Here is a 22,837-nt window from a genome sequence, read left to right as displayed (position 1 = left end):
GCTGTATCCACCCTGCGGATTAGGGGACTGAGACTTAGAGCAAATAACCTATCCTAAATCAAGACCCATTTGTCTGTGGGTGGTAGTTGGAAAGGACGGACTCCAGCTCATGGACTGATAACCGTGATGGTAGGCTGTCAGCCAGGGAGGGCCGGCCAGCTGTCTTCAGAGACGGCAAGTGTTCCACGAGGGAAAAAATCCTCTGGAATCCCTACATTGATTTATCTGATAATGCTGTCTGTGAAGATGTCGGTACACATGTCTGTCTGTTAGAGTGGGGTCCTGCACCAGCATCATATGGGGATTCCATTAGAAATACAAATGCTCCTCCCCACTCCCTCACCCCTTCCATCCCCAACTCACCCCCCTGCTGAATCCAAAGCTCTAGACTGGGGGCCAGTGATCTGTGTGCTAATAGCTCTCCAGGGACCTCTGATACAATTCTGAAACACTGATTTAGACAAAAATGAGACCTTCTTGAGGGACAGCCACAAAAACAAGAAGAGGTCTGTTTCCCCCACCGCCTGAGGGCAAAGCAAAGCTTTTGCAATTTGGACTCTAGAGCTTCCCCCTCTAGCTTGAGGATTCAAACTGCTCATCCATTACCTTGACTTTTGGTACTCTTCTGTGTTAGTGAATAGTAGGTTTTTTCCCCCTGCATCTATCTTTATTAAATTTTTTGAGATATAGTTTAGCTGCAGTGAAATGCCTACATCCTCTGTGACAATTTGATGGGTTTTGATCAATGCATGCCCTCAGTGTAACCGACTCTGCTAAGAAGACACAGGACAATCCCATCACCCACACAAAGTTCTCTCTTGCCCCTGCCCCAGCAGCCTTCTTCCTGGAAGCCACCTCAGATCAGTGGATTTTGCATTCCAATTTATATTCAGACTTGAAAGTAGGTTAACAAAAGAAAATAATTTAGCTTATTAATTCTCAACCAGCTAATGTTTTTTTAAAAATAATATTACGGTAATGTATAAGACATAAAGTTGTCATTTTATCCATTTTTCAGGATATACCTCGGTGATATTCATCACATCTGCAATGTTGTGTAACCATTGCCACCATCCATTTTTAACATAATAGCCAACCTATTGGGTATGAAGTGGTATCTCACTGTGATCCTTTCATCTCTTTGTGTTTTGTGCCACAGGTCTCTGGGAAATGTCACTCTCTGTTTAAAATGAAAAAAATAATGGGAGGAGGAGATCATTCTTGGGCTGCATGAAGTCTCAGTTTCTCCCTCCTAGGTTATTACCTGCCTATCTTTCTTTTAAGATGCTTGTTTGAATTATTAAAGCAAATGTTGGTTTAGATTCCAGATCCATAAACTCAGACTTAGGAGGATTCTGCACCTGTTAGAATTGGTACCGGGCTTTTCCAATGGAGCTTTACCATAAGCATGGCTCTTTCCAATAGTACGGCCCTCCTGATCCAGCGTCACATAGGAGAAACATGTTTCTCAGTGAGAAGGTGATTTATTGCAAGAGTACAAGCAAGGAACTGGGGGAATATTCCCAAAGTCAGTTTAAAGTGAAAATGAGAGATAAGGTTTTTATAGGGGAAAAAAAAGAGAGAGAAAAGGGATAGATGAGAAGAAAAAAAAAAAAAAGTGATGCCAGGGGTCTTGTGAGGAGGGTGCATGCACTTTGTCAGTCCTGTTCAGTCTCAAGCATGTTCAACTTGTCCTTGGCTTCAGAGGCTAATAAACCACAGTTTAGATATTGTTGTGTCTACTGCTCAAGGATATCAAGCTTTTTTGTCTTTGAGAAAAGTTATAGATTTACTGGGTCATAAGGTGCTCTGGCTTTGCTTTTGAGATATTATCTTATTCCTGTAAGCAAAACTGAGAAGGTCTGGTTAACATCCTTCAGGGAACCAAGTGCAAACAACAAATTTCTAAAATTAGATTAGTAGAAAACTATCTCAATTAGTTTTAGAATTTTCAGAGCTGCTTAAGTGAAGAATTTTTTTTAGTTAGGAAAGTAATTTATTCAGGTGGGGAGGGATGAGAAGTGGCAGAAAATAATAGATCAGGGGTCCCAGATTGAGAGGAAGGGGTTTGAAAAGTAATAAAGTGGACTGATTTACAGGCCACAATTTCCCTTTTTACATTATTAATCCCCAGGTTTACTTGCATGGCCACATGGCAGAGGAAAGACGGTGAGAGTGACACACAGAGGGCAGAAACGGGTCCAGAGGTGAGAGAGCACACGAGAGAGTGCCCATTCAGTCCTGCTCCTGGTTTTTTAAACTGTTAATTATCCCACCCTTTGCTAATGGCAGAAGACAGGTTCCAGGTGTTTGCTGTTTTGATGGATTACCCCACCTATCAGTTCCCCCATGAGGCCCCAGTGATAAAGCCCTTGGGGATTACCCGGGGCTTCTCCTGGTTTTCAGAAGAAGTCTTTGTTCTGAATGGAAGAATCTTGGGGAGGGTCTTCCAGCAGCCATCTTGGGGGTTACTGATGTCTACATGAACTCTCTGCCAGGTTCCAGGTCCATCTATTGATTCCCTATTTTACTAGCATGCTTTATCCCCGGCTCCCCCCCCCCCCCCCTCGAGAGTTTATACCATTAATTTTAAAGGGGTGCTGAAGGGAGATGATCTTTCTTCTGTAACAACTTCCTGCTGGTTAGGGGCAGTAGGCCCTACCTGACAAGGTGTAAAACCCTCCTGCTATTCTATCTCAGTTGGAAGAAGATGGATCTGGCATCCTGGGCAAAGCTGGATGAAGTTCCCATATGGCTAACATGATGTTGATTCTGGAAGAAATAAACCTATTTAGAATTTTGAGATTATATGTTAAGTGAAGAAATTTTAAAAAGCACATTTTCTAGCTTTCACACCCCCTACCATTTTGCAGCTTTTTTCCCTTCTGTGCAGTGAAGTCAGCCACCTTCACCCTGGCCTGCTGTTGGATTCAAGAGGCTGCCAAAAACCAGCCAGGTTCAAGTGGTTGCTGGGATTGATGCAGAACTGTTTGGGTATCTCTTGAAACTTGGGAAACTTGGGAACAGGATGGAGGATGGGTAGGCTTTGGTAAGAATGAGCTTAAGTAAAGATCATACAGATGTAGGATTGAGCAAGTCAGGTTTGAGGAGTGGAGAGGAAAGCCAGCCAGTTGGAGCAGGGGAGATGTGCGCATCTTTGGGGAATGAGGGTGGCAGGGAGAGGGAGACATTAATTAGGGAAGAGCTGTTGAGTGAAGGATTGAGTACTCACCCTCAGCCAGCAGATCTGGGGCTCCTTCTGGTCTCTTCCCACTTCCCTTACTGCATTAGTCTGGGAATCCAGGGCAGGATTACATGTGCAGGGGTAGCATTTATGGAAACACCTGTGTGAGAGAAATGGGAGGTTAGCTGGCCCCACTGGCAGAGCATCAGCCCTGCTAAGCAGGTCTAGCCCAGGTGAAGCTGGGGGAGGAAAAGAGGTGGATATGTTCTAGAATGTTCTAGAAGGCCGTGCTGCCTGAGTGATCAGGGGAACCTGCTGGAGTCCTTGAGCAACTGTTGTTATCTATGAGAGGCTCAGCTGCTACCTGAGCTGGTGCGGCTGGGCCCAAAGGGTTGTTACTGGGAAGTTGAAGACATGGGGCATGGGGCCACATGTCAGCCTGTCCACATATTCCTGCCCCACTGGAGGTGGATTGACACAGCCTGGTGGATGTGGTGCTTGTTTGCTGGATGCCCCTGAGAAACCAGGTACAGATGGCTGGTGACCCGCTATTTCTAGTATCATTTCCCCACATACCTGGGGACCAGCTGGTGAGGAGCTCGGTAAGGGTAAACCTGGCTGTGGGGGTTGGGAGAGCTCCAGTGCCAACCAGCCAGAGCAAAACTCATTGTGAAATCAAATAGAGAGTGAACAGGATATGAGCAAAGGGGCCAGGAACATGATCCTACTAATCTTCAGGTTTATGGTAAACCTGTGGAACTGACCTTCTGTGTTTGTGGGTGAGTCATGTGATTTGAGCTTGGGTAATGAAAGGAGGCAGAGAGCAGAGCCTTCTGGAAAGCCAGGCTGGCACTTTTTGCTTGTTGCATCACTTCTTGGAGCTGAGACATGGTTGCTGTTGACCTGGTGGGGGCCAGCGGGGTGAGGGATTTGGATTCTGGTTCTGGATCATTCTGCTTTTGGTGTATGTGTGTGTGGGGTAGCTAGATGAACCCTGGGTACTGAGAGAGGTGTCAGGAAGGGCTAAGAAGTTAATGCAGGGGTGCCCTGTGTGCTTTAGGAAGCCTTCTTTCCCACGGCCACAAGCTGCTGTGCCCAGCCTTGGCTGCAAGTTAAAACCCTCAAGGAGTTTTGAAAGCAGTGAGGCCCAGGTCCAGTGCTGGGCTGCAGGAGTCAGAGAAGCTGGGGCAGGGCCAGGCCTCTGTACCTTCCAAAGTTCCCTGGGTGATGCCAAGGTGTTGCCAGGGTGGGAATCCCAGGTGTAAAGGGCCTAAGTGTTTGTGGAGACCCTTGTGCCCTATTTGTGTAGGGCTTGTCCTCGTTCTTACAGGTTCTGAGTCACCCTTCTTGAGGCAAGGAAGTAGAGAACCTTACCATTGATGAGGGAAGGTTTACCTCAGTGGAGATTAAGCCACAGCAGACAAGACACCCCCCCCCCCCCCGATTTTACTCTAAAAAAGCCACATGGGTGATGCTCATGAAACCTTCTGTTTCCATACAGTCAACTGCTTAGATCAGCATGTTAAGAAGTCCCCTGAGAACATCGCTTTGATCTGGGAGAGAGACGAGCCTGGTACCGAAGTGAAGATCACCTACAGGTATGGATGTCCCTGCCAGGGTCCATGGCAGCCAGCGTCCTTCTGCCCCCTGCCTTGTTGCCTCTGTGTTCTGTAAAACACAGTCCCCAAACCCTCAGCCTGAATTTTCATGGAGGGAGCTGGCAGCACAGACATGTGCTGCATCTCTTGGCAGGAATGGGATTCCCAGCTGGGAAGGAGACCTGGCTTTCCCTTGACCTTGGCTTGGTCAAGGTCAAGATTCCAGGAGAAGGAGCTAGGTCTGTTGAAATAAAGGTGACTGTATTAGTTTGCCATGGGGCTGCCGATGTAATATACCAGAAATGTGTTGATTTTTATAATGGGAATTTTATTAGGGGAAAATCTTACAGTTCCAAGGCCATAAAATGTCCAAATCCAGGCACCATCAGAGACATTTTCTCACCAAGGGTTGGCTGCTGGCAGATCTTGGCATCCTGCCACGTGGTGAGGCAAGATGGTGGGTCTGCCAGTTTCTTTCTACTTTCTCCTGGAGCTCAGCTGTGGGCAATCAGGCATCTCTCCCTGGGCCTCATCTCTTTGGGCCTCTAGGGCTTCTCTGTCTTTCTGCAGCTGTTGGCAAACCTGGAGTCCTCTCTCTCACATGCCTTGGTCAAAATGGCAGAGTTCCCTTTTCTGCATGTCTCCTCTCTGTTTTTAAGGCCTAGCAAGAGGGTGGAGACTGAACCTGGGTCAAGGCTCCCTGACACAGTCCAATCAGAAGTGATATAATCAAGTTTCCTTAACTGAATTTAATGCAATGAAAGGCCTCCACACCCACAGGAATAGATTAGTTCAAGGACGCAATCTTTTCTGGGATTCACAAAATTCAAACTATCAGTGATGAATATAGAGGGGAAGTTTCTGCAGGGTCCTGTGGGCTTGTCTAGCTTGGGTGGGGGTGGGGATGCATGTTTCAACTTTGCAAAAGGTGCTTTCACTCCAGGAAAAGCAAACCTGTGTGCAAGTGATATAAAACACACGTTGGAGTAACAAAAACCAGTCTTGTACTTTTAGTGCACTTATCAGAGTGGCATGATAAGTAAAATCAAATCTTTTTAAGAGGGGGTACACATGAAATTTTATCTTTTGATTCCTTAAATAAATCCTTTGCACATTGTATGCACCCAGGACCATTCCAAATGTGTGGCGTGAGTGTGGAGGGTATGTGTGAGGGGTTAGGAACAGGATCTGACCTTCCTAAATCCCTGCTTCCTGTAGGGTGTTGCCCTGCTCAGAAGTCTCTGCTGTTTTTTGTGATTGCAGGGCACCAGTTCTGCATTTACCTTGGGTAGAGCTCCCTTTGCTTCAGCCTCAACTTACCTTTGCAATGATACATGAGACCCACTTTGTAACTGTTGTGTGTCCTTTATCACCACATCTTTTCCCCCCTCCTTATAAAGTACCATCACTCTTCTGCTTGGGTGGCTTGGCTTTTCTTGTCCAGTCATTGGACAAGTTTTCATTATACTCCCTCGTATCAGTCAGGTCATGCTGGGATATGTCATAGTAACAAACCGTTCCTAAGTGCATGGTAGAGTGTGGCTGGGTTGTCATTTTAGATTAAACAATTAGGAGGGCCTCTCTAAAGAGGTGACATTTAGGCTGAGGTCCTACTGACCAACAGGAAGGAGAAGGCATGAGAAATGGAGTGGGAGAACCTGAGAGGCAGAAAGAAATCATCATGGGTGATAGATGCGAGGCAGATGTAGTTAGAGGAGTGTTTGGAGAAGCAGGTCTAGATGTCAGGACCTGAGAGCAGCAGTAGCCCCCCATATGTGGGCACTTCTGGGTGGCTGGCACTTGTAGTTTTCTGTTTGTTCTTGAACTCAGACCAAATTCATCAACTCTGGTGAACCTGCAATGTATGGATATGGTGAGGTGACCTCATTAATCAGCTGCAGCCCCTGTGTGCCATGTCCCAGTTGTCCCTAGACCCCACCTTGTCCCAGCTACATCTGGGGCCTGCGCTGCCTTTGCCACATTGATTTTGCTTCTTTGCTCACTTGCCTTCTGCTCCAGACTGAACTCAGGGAATTGTAGGAATTTCTGTCTCTCTGGTTCCTGATTATGTCACAGGCAATCTTGTAACTCTGTGTGGTCCTTGGTGTCATGGGGCCCCTGGACCCCTAAGGAATGAAGGTTAGGGGTCCTCTTCTAGGAGCTGGTCCACAGACCAGCTGGGGCCGATCCATGCACTCTGCAGTTTGAGGAGAGCAGCTTTGATAAGCAAATGGGTGCAGCTACTTCTTTACGATTATCTGCTTGACCGATTTATTTGTGAGCATACCTCCCCCTGAAAAGGGGTTTGGGGTGGTGGCTGCCTTAAAGACCTTCTGCAGTAAAAGATGAAGACTGTCTGCACTGGGGAGAGATGGGGAGAAGGCTCCTGAACTGGGCCCTGGGAGGTGGAGCTGGCCAGTGGACTCAACAGAAGCGTTTCGCAGAAATGTTTGCTTTCATCAGTGTCGGTCTCGGCTCCTTTGGGTTGGAAGTGCCCTGGGTGAATTCTGAGTTAGTGTTTCACAGCACAAAGCCAGGGAACTCAGCTCAGGTGGACTCAGATAAGAAACGTAGCCCACATAAACCATGCCGGACCCTTCAGAACCATGGCCTCTGTGTGCCAGGCCCAGAAAAACCTCAACTCCTTTTCACTACAGCAGCCCCTCTAGGGAGAGACTGAGAATGGGCGAATTATTTTATTATTCTCTCTCTCTCAAAAAAGCAGACTTCTCCTGGAATGACTTTATAGACCTCAGCAGATCTCAGTGCCAGATGATGATTTCTATTTATTGTTTCAATATCCTGTGGTGAAGCCCTTTGAAACAGGGCCATGTTAGCATCCTCGGCCTGAGGTCCAGCTCCTAGAAGATGACCCCTAACCTTTGTTCCTTTGGGGGCCCAGAGCCTCCCATGTCTAGTCTGCAAAATTCTTTTGATGAGAGACAATTCTGAAAAATCACTGTAGCCCTTACTGTAACATGAACTGACAACTCCTCCTCCAAACACCTGCCTGCATGAAAGCCTCTGAGCTCTTACACCACCTCCCATGGCCACTAGTAGGTGATCCTGGTAGGCGTATATCTGGGCAGATGCACACGCATGTGCATACTCAGCCGCATGACACATACGCACATGCATTTAAGTTGTGCTCTTCTCCCAGGCCCATTTCTATCACTTGCTCTGTGTTCTGGGATGCATCTTCCCAGGCCCTCACCCTCACCAGCTGAGCTGTGTCCTCTTGACTGCACAGTCCATGAATTACTTCACCACTGCATGTTGGTGGATCTTTATGTGGCTGTCAATGTTTGGCTGTTCTGAAGATTGGCATTTATTTTTAATCTCACACCCCTTGGGTACAGACCTTGGGCCTTGACCTCCTCGTCTGTGAAATGGACGATTAGATGCACACCCACCAGGAGGGCATGGGGTCAGCAAGCATGGAGGTGTCTACTGGATTAGTCCAACAAGACTTGGCATGCAGCATTGTGCTGAATGTGGTGTGCCCACAGGAAATATGGCACGTGACCTGGCCTTCAGGGTGTCCTTTATCTGGGCAGTTGGACCCACATGCATGAGCAGAGTGCAGCCATCTCCCACCAGGGTGGCCAGAGCTAGGTGGGCACCTGGAGTCTCCCCCTTCCCCCTGAAAGAAAGCCTGTATCTCCCTCTGCCCTGGGGGGTCTTTGAACCTGGCCACAGAAGGGGCTGGGCCCTAGCATGAAAACAGTGGTTCCCAGCAGTAGAAAGCAGGAAATCTCATCAAGAAGCCCCAGGAGGTGGGGGAGAGGGTTTGGAGGGAAATCTTGCACAGGGGTATGTTTGGCAAGGCAGAGAAGAGGGGAGAGGACATAGAGGGAGGCAGAAGGGGCAGTGACAAGCAAGCTCTCTGGGGTAGGCAGCGGGAGGCCCTGGGGGGTCTCAGGGCTGAGTTCAGGCCCACTTGGATGCCTCTCTGTCTGCTGGGTAGGCATGACCTGGAGCAAGCTGCGCCACCTCACCAACCCAAGAAAACCACAGCTGCCCTGCTCCTGGGCTGTGGGGTGCTGCGGGGCCCCTGGGGCTATAGGTCAGGCCTGGGGAAGAAGGCTTCTGAAGATTTCAGAGTGGACAAGGGCCCTGGGCATGGTGGTCCAGGGTCATGGGGGCAGGTGGATGGCATTTTTCAGGGGAAGTGCTTGAGGGTGCTGTGTGAAGAGGGGCAGTGGGTCTTAGGCCGGGAGGATGCATGTCTGCTAAAAGACTGTCCAGTCCCCATGTGCCTGACCCTGGCACCTTGCTCACTCTTGGCCTCCAAAGCAATTACTTTTGCAAGCAAACTCCTTTTTAAAACCCTGAGCAATGGAAGGAAAAATCATTAACTGACCCAAAGAGGTGGTTGGGTGGGGCCCCTTCCCATGTGGGGTAAAGTTGCTATGCAGTGGAGCCTCCCTCTGGGTGGGACAAAGCAAAGCCTTGGGTTCATGGTCCCTTTTCCCCACCACTTCTATCTTTTGAGTGACTCGGATGGTGAAACTTTGAAACTTTGTGCCTGAGTCCACCTGCTGACTTTCCAAATCTGGCAGGAAACCTGGCATTGCCTGGAAAGTGCTGTGAGGTCCCGCCCTTAGGCTGTTGGCTGCAGACGCTGAGGCTCAGAAGTGCCTTGAATCTTTTGAGGGGAACAGCTTACTTTTCTCTATCACTCTTTTGTTTTTATTATTATTATTTTAAAAGATTTACTTATTTATTTATCCCCCCGCGCCCCCCCCCCCATTGTCTGCTCTCTGTGTCCATTTGCTGTGCCTTCTTCTGTGTCTGCTTGTTTTCTCTTTAGGCAGCACCGGGAACTGAAACTGGGACCTTCTGGAGTGGGAGAGAGGCACTCAATCTCTTGTACCACTCCAGATCCCTGGTCTGCTGTGTCTCTTTTTGTTGTGTCCTCTGGCTGCACCAGCTCTTTGCTTGGACCAGAATGCTGTGTGGCCCAGCACTCTGCTTGGGCCAGCTCTGCGTTCGGTCCAGCCCATCATGTGGACTAGCTTGCCTTTACCAGGAAACCTTGGGAATCAAACCTTGGACCTCCCATATGGTAGATGGGAGCCCAGTTGCTTGAGCCACGTCCGCTTCCCTCTGTCACTCTTTTGGACAAGCTCAGGTTCTTCAGATATCATCTTTTAAAAGGTCCGAATCATGGGATTGCAGTTGGGATGACCCCTCTTCCTAGAGCTTTTCTCATATATTGAGCTAAATCCCCTTCATGGGGTCTTCTGGAGGATTCTCTGGGTGTCCATGGTGACAGAGGTTTAATTCGAGGGGCATGTAAGCTTTCAAATGCCTCCCTGGGAGCAGAACCCTGGGTATGTGGACCCTTCCCTACCGTGTAGTATGGCTGGTGGCAGGAGGTCAAGGGCAGGGATGCTGCTGTTGCCCCTCAGAGGTGAGTCTGGTGGGGACTGAGCTGTGCTCTTCCTGTTTCATTTCCCACTCTGCGCCTGGAGGCTCTGGACTGAGGGAATGGCTGTGGCTGGCCCATCCCATGGCCCTGTCCTGGGTCTGGTCAGCTGAAGGACAGGATCCCAGAAGCTTTCTGCCTGCCCATACATTTGCAGGAGCCATGGCTGTTCCCTCCCAGCTGGCTGGGTCTCCCTGAGTGCCCCTTCCTCCTTCTGGGTGGACTATCCTCAGACGGCCTTGGGCTTCCATGTGGGGTCTGATGGAGAAGCAAATGCACTGGAGAAATGTGAAAACCCAGCAGAAAGGAACTGCTTGTCCCACACCTTGAGTTGGTGTTTGCCCCACACCTTCAGTGGGGTGAGGGTGGAAGGAGACACTTGCAGCCCATAGGAGCTTGGCTGCAGCGTCTCTTTATCATGGTGGGGGCAGCCTTTGGCAGCATAGTCCAGGGCTGATGTCTCTGCCAGGGGGGCACTGAGCCCCAGAACAGGGCCTGGGAAGGGGGCTGTAAGGAGGAGTAAATGCCTGCCTGCTCCAGGGTGCTCCCTGCTTGGGGTCAGGCCCCTCCCTCATGCCCAGACCACCTGCTGTGCCGAGACTCCCAGCACCTGCCCTACCCATCCCAGACCTGGCCCTTCCTATACCTGGGCCCCCTACACTTGGTCACCCCCAGCACTTGGCAGACCCCTTTGCCAGTCCCCCCCAGTCCCTAGCCTCCCAGCATGTGGCTCCCTCCCTGCCCTTTAATCCCCTGGCCTTGGCTGCCTAGCACCTGGTTCCCTGGTTCTCAGCGCCCATACTGCGCCTGATCCCCCAGTACTGCCTCCCTAGTAAATTTGCTCTGACCTGACATGACTCCTCTGAGCCAGCTCACTGCCAGCCAGGGCAAGGGGCACCAGGACAGCTCCTGGTTTCTGGTAACCAGTGACTGTGCTGGCTGTGGGGTGCAGCAGGAGGGGCTGGGTGTTGAGGGCCCCAGTTCAGCTCTTTGTTCTCTCCAAGTTCTGGGCCCCTGGGCAGCCTCAGAGCCTTGTCCCCAAGCCTGAGCCAGCTGCCTCAGGGTCTTCCCTGGTTGCCACTTCCTGGCTTGCTGGGCATGAGCTGACACAGATTATCTTAGTCTATGACCTTGGATTTAAGGTCAAGGACACTGAGCCCAGGCAACTTCCAGTGCTTGCTGGAGGTTGGACCTGGGGATTCACTTGGCTTCACCTGGCTGTAGGGCCTGTGCTCTCAGGTGCTGGCCATCCCTGGGGAGAAGGGGCAGTTACTGGCATGGTGGCCCCCACCTTGGTGAACAGGCCCAGAGCACCTGGGTCTCCATAAAACCTCTATATGGGTGTCATTTGCTGGCCGTGGGCTCTGATCTCTGCTGTGTGGAGACAGCACACCTTTCACCACAGATGGGTATGTCCAGACATCTGGGGTCCCCAGAGGACAAGTTGGTACAAGGAAGAGCTGACACCAGTGTAAGAGGAAGGGGCATTGGTGCCAGCTCAGACGGGGATGGGACGGCCAGGCTGGGGTGTGATGGGGCAGTGGGAGGTGGCAGCCCTCGTGGGAAAGGGCATGGGCACTGGAAGGGCCTTGGGAAAGCCCTGGTGGCCTACAGAAAACCTGCCAAAGGGAGATGCCCTCCGTGTGGCTTCCAGCCTTCGTGGCTCATGCCTCTGAGCAGGGCACGAGCTGCTCAGTCATGTGCAGTGGCCCTGGTGACAAAGTCTCCTAAAAGAAGCAGATACAAGAGTGTTCTCTGCTTCTGAAGTGCATTCTGCCCTTGACCCTGAGCCCAATTTCTGAGTGGATGCAGAACCTCCTACCTGCTCAAACCCAGGGTCAGAGGGACTGTGACCTGGAAAAGGAGGTAGGTAGGCATAAAAGAGTTGTTTGTGTTCTCCCCTTCCTTCCGAACTAACAACTTAAAACCAATTTATAATTTTTATGAAGGAAAAAATTAATTGAGGTGAACTTTAAGGGCAGCCTGGGGGTGGGGGAGGGGGTGGATAGGGAGGTGGTGTTCCAGACAGTTTTGGGGGCCTGTGTCTCCTAGGAGAGAGGAGGTGGCTGCTCCTGAGGCCAGCATGGGTTTGGCCATGACACTGAAGGCTCATGGGTCTGGTGATGCTCTGGCTCTTGAGAGCCAGTCATGCCCTCCTTTGCCAGAGCCTTGCTCAGTGAATCCCATTGGTAGCTCAATGAAAGTATTTATACTACCAGAATCGGCAGAGCCTATACACACCAAGACTTCTCCACACTCCCAAAAGCCAGTTGTTAAACAGTTGCCAGGGCACTCCACTGGGTCTACAGGAGCCTCCTGTTCTTTGAGCAGTTTCATGCTTCTCCCAGCTGCTGCCAAGAGGTCAGGAAAGTGACCTACCAAGAGTTTCATACCCTCCAGTTTCCCAAGAGAAACTGTCAGCTGGAGCAAACCTTCCTTCCTTTCCTCTGGATCTTAAATGGGAACATTCCATGGGCTCACAGTGAAACCTGGGAAAGAGAACAACCCCCAATGTGCTTCAGGTGTGAAACATTGCCTGTGAACTTGGTGGCTCTGGGTTGTATGGGTGCCGTTGCAGCCACCTGGAAGTGGGGAGCAATTAGAAAGAACCAACAGCTCACATGCATAAGCCTGAATATCATCCCTTGGCATTTTGTTTTAATCCCAGGGAGAATGGGAGGTTTATAGAAAGCTAAAGCCTAGATGCTCTTTCTTGTCCTATCAGGGGAGGGCAGACCCTCTTTCTTATTCTATCAGAGGAGGGCATTGCTCTGTAGCTGTTTTTGGGGCAGGGCTCAGGGATGGGGTCCACCCATGTGCTCTTGTCCAGGGCTGCCAGTCTGCAGGTCCTCTGGAGTTCCCTTGATGAGGGAGGCTGGGCTTCTGGAAGGAAAAGAGGATCTGTGGCCAAAGGCCAAGAGCTGAGGTCTGAGGGGAAATGTGGAGTCAGCGAAGGATGAGGACAGAGCTTCCTCAAGTGTGACCCATTACTTCCTTGCCCCCAGTGTTTGCTTAGAGGCTTCTGGCAGGCTGGGCACTGGTGGAGAAGAAGAGAAAAAGTTAGGGTGTGGGATTTGAGCTGGACATTCTTGGGGAGAAACCCTGGAGCAGGTGGTTCTAAATGTGGAGGGAAACACTGAATCACTGAATCATGGAGGGAAATGCGCCCCCCCAACCCATCTACCCCCATTCCTTACCTTATTCCCCTCCATCCACATTGCGAGAAGAAAAGTTCAAATGAGCCACAAGTGGGCTTTTGGCATTTCTCTTTGAAACACGTTTTTATTGTGGTAAAATATACACAACTTAAGATTTTCCATTTTAACCATTTTCAAGCAGACAATTCTGTGGCATTAAATACATCCACAATGTTGTGTGACCATCACCACTTTTTGTCTGTGAATTTACTTATTCTAGGTATTTCATATAAGTGCGGTCATAAAACGTTTGTCCTTTTCTGTGTTTAACTTTTTGAGGAACTGCCAAACTGTTTTCCACCTTTGGAAACATTGGAAACTGTGCCAGTTTGCATTCTTACCAGCAATGCCCAAGTATTCCCTGTAGCCCTTCTCTGGCTAATTCCCTTTGGAACAGAGTCAGCCTCAGGTTTGGAACCTTTATTTTCTTTTATTTTGATTTTTTAAAATACTTAAAAAAAAATTTCTCTCCCCTCCCCCCCCAGTTGTCTGTTCTCTGTGTGTATTTGCTGCATCTTCTTTGTCCACTTCTGTTGTTGTCAGTGGCACGGGAATCTGTGTTTCTTTTTGTTGCGTCATCTTGTTGTGTCAGCTCTCCGTGTGTGCAGCACCATACCTGGGCAGGCTGCACTTTTTTTCATGTTGGGTGGCTCTCCTTACGGGGCGCACTCCTTGCGTGTGGGGCTCCCTTACGCGGGGGACACCCCTGCATGGCAGGGCACTCCTTGCGCACATCAGCACTGCACCTCCCATGTGGTAGACGGACGCCCTAACCACTGGGCCAAGTCCGCCACCTTTAGTTTATTTTAAACATAAGTTTATTTTTTAAAAAGAAAACAACCTGCCTTGGTTTCCTAGGGCTGCCATAACCAATTTCCACAGGACAACAGAAATGCATCCTTTTTTGGTTCTGAAGGCCAGATGTCTAAAATCAAGGTGGCAACAGAATCACGCTCCTGCTAAGGCTCTAGGGAAGGACCATTCCTTGCCTCTTCCAGCTTCTGGTGGCTCCTGGTCTTCCTTGGCTTATGGCTATTTTCCCTCAATCCCTGTCTCAGTTCACAGGGCCTTCTCTGTGTCCTCTCCCCTTCTCATAATGATGTCAGCCATTGGACTTCCTAAATTCAGCATATTTCATTTTATCCTATATTAGGGTTCTCTAGGGAAACAGAACCAACAGGACATATCTGTAAATGTAATGAAAATATTCTCATGTGACTATGGGGATGCACAAGTCCAAATTCTTTAGGGTAGGCTGTGTACAGGGAATGCCGATGAGGGTCCTTGCTGAATTCCCCAGAAGGAGCTCGCTGGCTTAAGTGGAGATGGAAATTCTCCCTTCTGACTGCTAAACTCATTGCTTCCCCTTTGAAAGCCTTCAACAGATTGGATGAGACATCTCACATTGCCGAAGGCAATCTTCTCAGTTTGTTCTAGATGTCAGTCATCAGTCATAGATTCAATTGACTTACTGATGATTTAACTCCATGAAATGTCCTTGCAGTAATAATCAGGCCAGTGATTGCTTGACCAAACAACTGGACACCATCATCTGGCCAGTTGACACATGATCTTAAACATCACAATCCTTAACTAAATACACATACAAAGACCCTATTTTCAAAGACGGTCACATTCTGAGGTTGCTGGTAGACATGAGTCTGGGGGAACACTATTCAGTGCCCCCAAGGAAAAATGTCAAGTAACTAATAATATGGTTGGCAAATGGCAGAAATCATGGCACTTAGTAACCTTTGCCATAGGAAATGAGTCATTCCAAGATACCAAGGCTATGAGCATGATCCCTGGAGAGAGTTTGAATCCTGCCCTGACTCTTTCAGTTGAATAGTCTTAAGAAAGTGACTTAATTTATCTGTGCTTCAGTTTTCTCATGGAGAAAATGGAGCTAATGACAGTTGGCACCCCCTAAGCTATTGTGAAGATTCTATGTACTTGGCCCAGGATCCTTGCCTGATGAATGTCAACTGTTACTATGGTTGTTGTTCTGTGGAAGGAAATGTGAATTTGGGGTGGGGGTCATGGCCATCAATACTGAGGAGGTAGGAGAATGTGGACCTGACAGTGGTCTGGGGCTGGCCAAGAGAAAAGGCTCCTGTGGCCCTAGCAAGAAGGTGGGTGGCCAGTGGGGAGTCCCATGAGAGGCTCTGCTCTGCAGATCCAGCAGGTGATGGGTGGGTGCAGAACATGAAGGAGAGGGGCTACCTTCCCTCCAGCCTCTCAGAGTCCTCTGGTTGGTGGGAATCCCGTCCACGGTTGTTCCTGCATCCTTCCCAGTTCTGCTTCTTGCCTCCCTGACTCCTGTCTCCCACTATAGGTAAGGGTGTCCCAGAGTGGTTTGGTGTAACAGGGAAGGGCTTCATACAAGGCATTCAAACACACTCATGGGGCTCATCAATCCTAAGCAGTGACGCGGATACCTGTGACCCAGATGAAAGCAGCTGGCATTCTGCTTCCTCACTCCTGAGGAGATGGCAGGCTTCTACTGAAAAGTTACCAAGTTTCACTAGTTTTTGACCCCATTTCTCATCCTGTCATTTTTTGCAATAGGACACCTTTACCTGTGCCTGGGGCTTCATATTTGGGTCTTACAACCCCCATTTTACAGATGGGACAATCAAAACCCCAGGTGTGTGGGAGCTGGGGTAGGAACCTGTCTCTGATCAGATGGTGTTTGGCTTTCACTGAGACACTCCCTTGCCATGACAATTCTCTGGGCTTAGTACTTCCTAAAGTGTAGCAACACCTGAAGGAAAACATTTTTTTTCTGTAAGAAATTTAGACAGTGCACAGATTCAGTGATCCTAAGTTTACTGGTTGACCTGGTGTTGTGAGTGACGATGCAGCTCTTGTCTCATGTGAACCCTGGCTGTGCCTGGGTCTTTTGGTTGACAAGTGGTGGAACTTTTCATACCTGAGTGTGGCTACTGCTCTATATTTTCACAACAGCTTCTTGTGGTTACAGGCCATGGTCACAAAATCAAATAAGGATGTGGGGAATTTCATATTTGGTTTTTGAGCCTGTTCAGTGAATTTCTTGGGTGGATATTCTCTCAGCGGTAGAGAGGGATTTCATCAAAACTGAGAAATGAGATGTAGTGGCAACTGTGAGGCAGGGTCGGAAGAGTGTGCCAGGAGAGAAGGTGCCCACGGGCCTGGTTCTGTGAGGCCCGCAAGGCCCTCCACACGCCTCTTTCTTCACATCTTCTCTCACCACCTCTATCTTTTAGAAATGGCTTGCTGAGGAAGATATCAAATTCTCAAGACAGTGTACCAATGGCAAGATGAGGGTCTTTTCTAGATCTGCCTTGAGACCACAGAGTGACCCACGCCCTGTCAGCACCTGGGCTTGGAAGAGAGAAGAGAAGGGACTGTATTTGTGAGATGCTTTGGGTTACTTGGGTTTTATCTGGATTTCTGTTAAGGATCTGGGCCTGGTGCTTCTCCCTTTGTTAGCCTCCTGGATGGATTCCCAGAGTCATAGGGAGTGGGCTGTGGGGAGACCCATGGTGATGGGAAAGCCCACTCCTGACTTATTTCTGGTGGGACCCTCTGAAAATGTTGGAGATGATGCTTCTTTCCCCCTGCTGAGGGTACGAGGAGAGGAAGGAGACACAGAGTGGTCTCAGAAGTTGGCCCTGTCTTAGTGAGAAACCCTCATGCAGGCTTTTTGGCCCCTCTTTCCTTGATTTGCCTGCTGTGGAGTCCGGGTGGGGGTTGGGGGCCCCTCCCTTTGTTGGGAGGCCACTTGGGAGGGTGAGGCCCAGGCTTTGAGGGTGCTGCTTGGGGTGGGGGTGGGGTTTACGAGGAAAGTGCAGAGTGGGTGGAACCCAAACCTATCTGCCGACTCCTGCTTCTGGAAGATGGTGCCTGGTATAACAGTCAGACCTGACAGACGAGCCTGTCTGTTTTTGGGGGAAACTTCTGAATTTTTAGGGAAGACGCAGAGCATTGTTGTTCTCTCCCACCCCCTTCCACCACACCCAGGATTTATTTTGATGGATTCGGTGTCAGTTTGGGGTATTTCCATGGTGAGAGCTGCATCACTGACAGTGTCAGTGAAGGGACGACTGAAGCAGAGCCTGGAACAGCCACCCCCAGGGAGCACAAGTGTGGTTCAGTCTTCCTGCCGTGCTGCACACCAGTTGGGCTCTTGGCAAAGCAAGTGGATAATTTTCCAGATTCTTCCTTATCATCAGTTGCCCCTTGAGAGGCAGGCAGCACTCTGGCTGGAGATGTAGGCCTGACAGTTCCGCTGCTACTCAGTAACCACTGCTCCACCCTAAGTGTGTCTCGGGCCTCAGAGAAAGTTGGTGTATGGGTTTCCCTGGATCCAATATCCCAGATGGTCCCCAGCAGGCTTGAGAGTCTGGGGCAGGTTGGTTGTGGAGGCTCCTCCTCTCTGCCCTTCTCCCCTCTTCCTTGCTACCCCTGGTCTCAGGAAGCTGTCCAGGAGGAAGTGTGTGATGGGAGCTGGAATCTGTGCTTAAAGAGAGACCTGGAAATACAGAGGAACAGAGGGACTGACATGGGGGGGGCGGGGGGGGGGGGGAGGGAGAGGGACAGGAAAGGAGATAGGGGAAGAAAATCCAGGAGAAAGGGGAGAGACAGGGGGACCTCAGATGCTACTGGTGAGCAGCCAGGCATGAATACTGTGTCCTTCCTCCACTGGTGACCATGGCACGGTCCCCATAGGTGCTCCCCAGGGGGCTGCCCTGGCCTGGGCCAAACTCTGTGAACTGCGCTGGCTGACAGGGTGTCGTTTGTCCCATGCCCTCGTTCAACCCTCCCACAGGCTGAGAACTTGGGACCTGAACTTCCAGGGCCCCCTTGCCCACAGGGTTCCAATCTAGACTCGACAATGAGAGCAACTTGCGGGAGGCTGGGGAGGAGGTGAGGCAGGCCTGTGGGATCCAGCAGGTGGCAGGGTGAGGTTGTGCAGTAGCTTCCAGGCCTTGTAGGCTAAACTGCAGCCAAGGTAAATGGTGCTTTTCTGAGACCCCTGCCACTTCCTGATTTCCTGAAGGTTAGTGTCAGCTTTCCCTGATCTCTGCTCCCTGATCCTTTTCATGCAATTAAATCCCTTCCTGTAAGAGATTCTGTTTTCTGACAGAATCCTGACCAGTGTCACCTTTCACACAGTTTCCCTTTATCGCCATGGTCTGCTGAGGCAGGTAGATTTATCCCAGCTTTCAGATGAGGAAATGTTTAACTTCAGCAAGTCAGGGTTGGCACCTCAATCTCTCTGATGCCAGAGCTCAGCTCTTGGTCCTGAGCCAGGAAGGAGGAGTGGCACAGCTTCTGGAGCACAGAGCCTCTTTGATGTCACCCACAGGTTGTGGGGCACAGCTTGTTCCAGTGGGTGGATGGCAGCCTTTTCCAGCTCAGACGTGAGCAGCTCTTCGTGGAAGTCTCCTTTAACTATGGCAGCCTTTCCCTCCCAATGAGAAGAACATGAAAAGGAAAATAGCCATGGGTCAGTTCATCAGTGGGGGTGGTCTTTCCCATTTGGTGTCTCAAAGGGGGCGGGGGGGACATTTTCATGCTCATGGGATGTATGGGTTGATGGCCAGCTGCGTCCTCTCAGGTACAGGAACGTGCAGGGTGTCTGTAGATGGACTGGTACTCATGGCTGGGAGTCCATGCTCTGCCTTGCCCTGTGTCCTGCGTGGGTTCTCACCCCTCCACCCTCACCTGCTATTTCCATTCATTCACAAATATTTATGGAGCACTTTCTTTGGCAAGGCTTAGTTCTAGATCCTGGGAATAAAGCAATGAACAGAACACTAAAATCTGCCCTGTTATAGCTTGTATTCTAGTTGGGTGCGGCTGGGGTTTGTTTAACCCCGATGCTGACGGGGGGGGGGGTGGGTCTGGAGGGGTCAGGCTAGACCGCAGCGGCGTCTGAGGCTGCGGCAGACAGCCTCAGAGGGGCTCTCAGGTGTGGAGGACACACGGCAAGGGGAGGAAGAAAGCCGCGGAGACCAGGTCTGTGTGCAAGTCCGGTTTATTGCGGAAGGGGACACAGCTTTATAGGGTTAGAGACTGCGTGGAAGGATTTGATAGGTACGGGCGGGTACTGCTTCCTGATAGGTGATTGTAAGCGGTTGCTAGACAGAGGGCTGGCTGAGAGGTTTGGAATAGGGGAGGGGAAAGGGGGAGTGAGAGCTGGCCGGATGTTGGGCTAGGCGGGAGATAGAAAGGGGGAGGGCAGCGCCGGCCAGCCGCTAGCAGCAAAGGCCTAGTCAGGCGTAGTCACCTTATCTAGGCCTAGTGGGCAGAGGCGGTATCACCTCTTGCCACACTGTTTGCTACTGTGGCAAGCCGGGCGCCCTTCCTCCCACATTTCCCCCTTTGTTTTTAATATGGCGGGGCTCTCAACGCTGGTGGGAGGCAATGGGCTTTCGTGGCTGACGAGGTTGTTGGCTGTGCTGACCGGGTCTTGGCTCGGCGGTGTTGGTTGCGGGAAGCCGCTGGTACCGGACCTGTGGGGCTAGACTGGTGACAGAATTAATCTGGACTTTGACGAGCCGGATAATCTGTTTGATGATCCAGGGTCCTAGGGCTAATAGGAGGACAAGGGTGAGGAGCGGGCCTAGAAAGGGGAGAAAGTAAGAAAGGATTCCATTGGGCAGCCCCCAAGAGAAGGACCATCCGGCTTCACGTTCCTGCTTTCTCTTGCAGAGGCCCTCCCTAACTTGTGCGAGGTTATCTCGAATGAGGCCAGAGTGGTTAGCATAGAAGCAGCATTCTTCTCTTAACGCTGCGCAGAGCCTCCCTCTTTTAGGAGGAGGAGGTCTAGGCCCCTGTGGTTTTGGAGAACGACCTCAGACAGGGAGTTGAGAGATGTTTCAAGGTGGGCCATGGAAGTCTCAAGGCGGGCGATGTCTGCATTGACAGCTTGCCTAAGGGTTGAAAAGGAATTATCTTGGAGGCTGAGAGCTGCAGCTCCAGTGGCTGCGCCGGCAAGACCTAGAAGGGTGGCAATTGTGATGGCGGTGAAGACTTCCCATTTCTGCTCATGCTGCGGGGAGCTGAAGTGCTGCCAGGAGTCAAAGAATTGGTTATCAGTATGAAAGAGAACGCGGGGGGCAATGAGTATGAGCACACAGGTGTTGCTGGTGGAGTTAAGGGTTTGAACATTGAGACATGGAGTGAGGTCGGAGGAAGAACATAGCCATTTGGTATTATTAGGGGGAATTAGGAACTTGGCGGCTGCAGTTGGGCAAATGGACATCTAGAACATGAATATGTTAGCTAGTGATATTTTTATCTAATGAAAATTAACAGCCAGAGTAATTGTAGGAAATGAGCAAATCATGCATTTTCAGAATTTGTTTATTTCTTAAGAACAACAATGAACAAAGACAGCTTATCTTACTTCCCTGGCTGTCATCAGGAAATAGCTAAGGGGGCAAGATACTTCCAAATATTAACCATTAAAATTCAGCTTTGCTTGGCAGATAGATGAATAAATGAATACCATTATGTTTCTGTCTCACCTCTGAATATTGCTTCTAGCTGTTTCCTCTGTTTTTGGACTAAACTTAGATTTTGAGGTTTGGGGGCAATGGGTACATTTATATCATCTTCTTTTGGGCCAGTATGGTGTTGATTGTTGATTAGAAATACTTGCTGTTAGATTGTCTTGAGCATTGGATAAATTGTTTCCAGTTGATGCTTAAGAGTGGTTATAGAAAGTCTCTTTCTTTACCCCATAGCCAGTCACCCAACATCTTCCAGAGTTAAGCACTGGGAAAACAAGGCCAAATTCATGTACATGTGTAAGTTGTATGTGTTTTTCCACATTGAAAGCTTGGCCCTGAGGAGTCTACAGGAAAGAAAAATTTAAATATCCTGTTCCTTAACCTACATGGCAAGTGTTTAATTTCTCTTTGCACTTGAAAAAATATAGCTCTATTCATTTTAGCAACTTGGTTTCTCAAAAAGTTGCAAGTCTCTGTGCCTTTGAAAGCCCACTATGGTGCTAAATAGGAAGAATCTGCTGGTGACAAGGAAACCAGTGTTTCCTGCAGCTACAACTCAAAACACTGGCCACTGGAGCAACTGTATTATCTTTTGGGTACAGAAGTGGCAGTTTAGTGTGTGGAAGTCTCTGAGAAGTTATGGATATCTGAGAAAATGCTTTTGAAGAGTTCCTGAGTACCTGGAATGACAGGCTCACTCAGACAACATTTGTTTTTCAATGATTTAAAGATCTAGGTTTGCTGACCATTTTTCCAAGGTCTGGAGATGATTACTAATGTATTTAATGAAAAAGATCAAGTTTAAGAAATAATGGGCTATCTGGAAATATGAGTAAAAATTGAGAGAATTATATCGAGATAAATGGAAAGTCTTCTTTGAAATATAATTCCATGTCATGCTTACACTACATTGTGAATGTACTTCATGCCACTGAATTTTATACTTTAAAATGGTAAGTTTTTTGTTACATGTATTTTACCATAATGAAAACGTAAAATAACATTCCATGACCATGATTTGGGAAGGCCCTGACTTGAAAGTAATTCTCTTGAATACTAGGGGGTGGGCAATTAGTAAATTTGAGACATCTGTATTAGCTATTAAAAATTAGTGCACTAAGTGCCAACCAGCAATGCATCTGGAAATATACCTTGACCAAAAGGGGGAAATGGTAAATTTAAATGAGTTTTTATGGCTAAGAGATTTCAAAGTGAGTTGGGAGGTCATTCCAGAGGTTATGCTTATGCAAGTCTCAGTAGGATCTCATTGATGGCCACGGTAAACAGTGCTTCAAATAGTGGGGCTCCTGAGAACTCTAGAGATATCCAAAAAACTATAAGCAGGGCAGACAGCTCAGAAATTCAGCATCCTGTCAGTGGGCCTTACTTTGGAATTTATGCTCCCCAGTGTAACAAAGCTAGACACATTTACAGGTTTTCTACACAGGGCTCTGCTGCCCCTTTTATTTGAAACCATCATTACCACAATACTTAATAAATATATGTTTCAGAGACTTAAATCTTTGGTCTATCCATGTGCCACTTGAACCCTGAATTTCAGCAGGGTTGCAACACCTACTCTCCAGTTCATTGGACTCACACAGGACAACTAACAAGAAGATGATGATGAATAACACCCATCCAAGAAACAGAGAGTGTCTGCAACTGCAAATAAGATAGCTCCATCCATCTGCCCCAGGGGATCTAAGCCCCCTCTCAATTAGAGGCAGAGTGGGCATCACCATCCCACTCAAATTCTCAAGACTGGGGAATGAACAATGGACTAAAGTAGCTTATTATTATTCTATTATAGATTTACTATTATTCTAGCAATGGAAGAACTCTTATCATTGATGTAAGGACAGTAGCCACCAGAAGTTCTGAGGGATGGAAGAGGGAAGAATAGGTGTACTATGGGGACA

The 22,837-nt window shown here is 49.1% G+C and overlaps 1 protein-coding gene across 1 annotated transcript in view; it reads left to right on the top strand.

Annotated features, from left to right (window-relative positions):
• The window catches only part of ACSS1 (acyl-CoA synthetase short chain family member 1), a 54,550-nt gene that overhangs the window by 5,974 nt on the left and 25,739 nt on the right, over positions 1 to 22,837 (top strand). Inside the window, exon 2 of the mRNA XM_004485211.4 lies at positions 4,686 to 4,782. Within this exon, the coding sequence (XP_004485268.2) occupies positions 4,686 to 4,782 (97 nt within the window). The remainder of the gene's footprint in view (positions 1 to 4,685; positions 4,783 to 22,837) is intronic.

Source organism: Dasypus novemcinctus, chromosome 24 (assembly GCF_030445035.2).
Source record: "Dasypus novemcinctus isolate mDasNov1 chromosome 24, mDasNov1.1.hap2, whole genome shotgun sequence".
Classification (NCBI taxonomy): domain Eukaryota; kingdom Metazoa; phylum Chordata; class Mammalia; order Cingulata; family Dasypodidae; genus Dasypus; species Dasypus novemcinctus.
The sequence above is the reverse complement of the archived record's forward strand: the minus strand, read 5'-3'. Positions and strand labels throughout refer to the sequence as shown.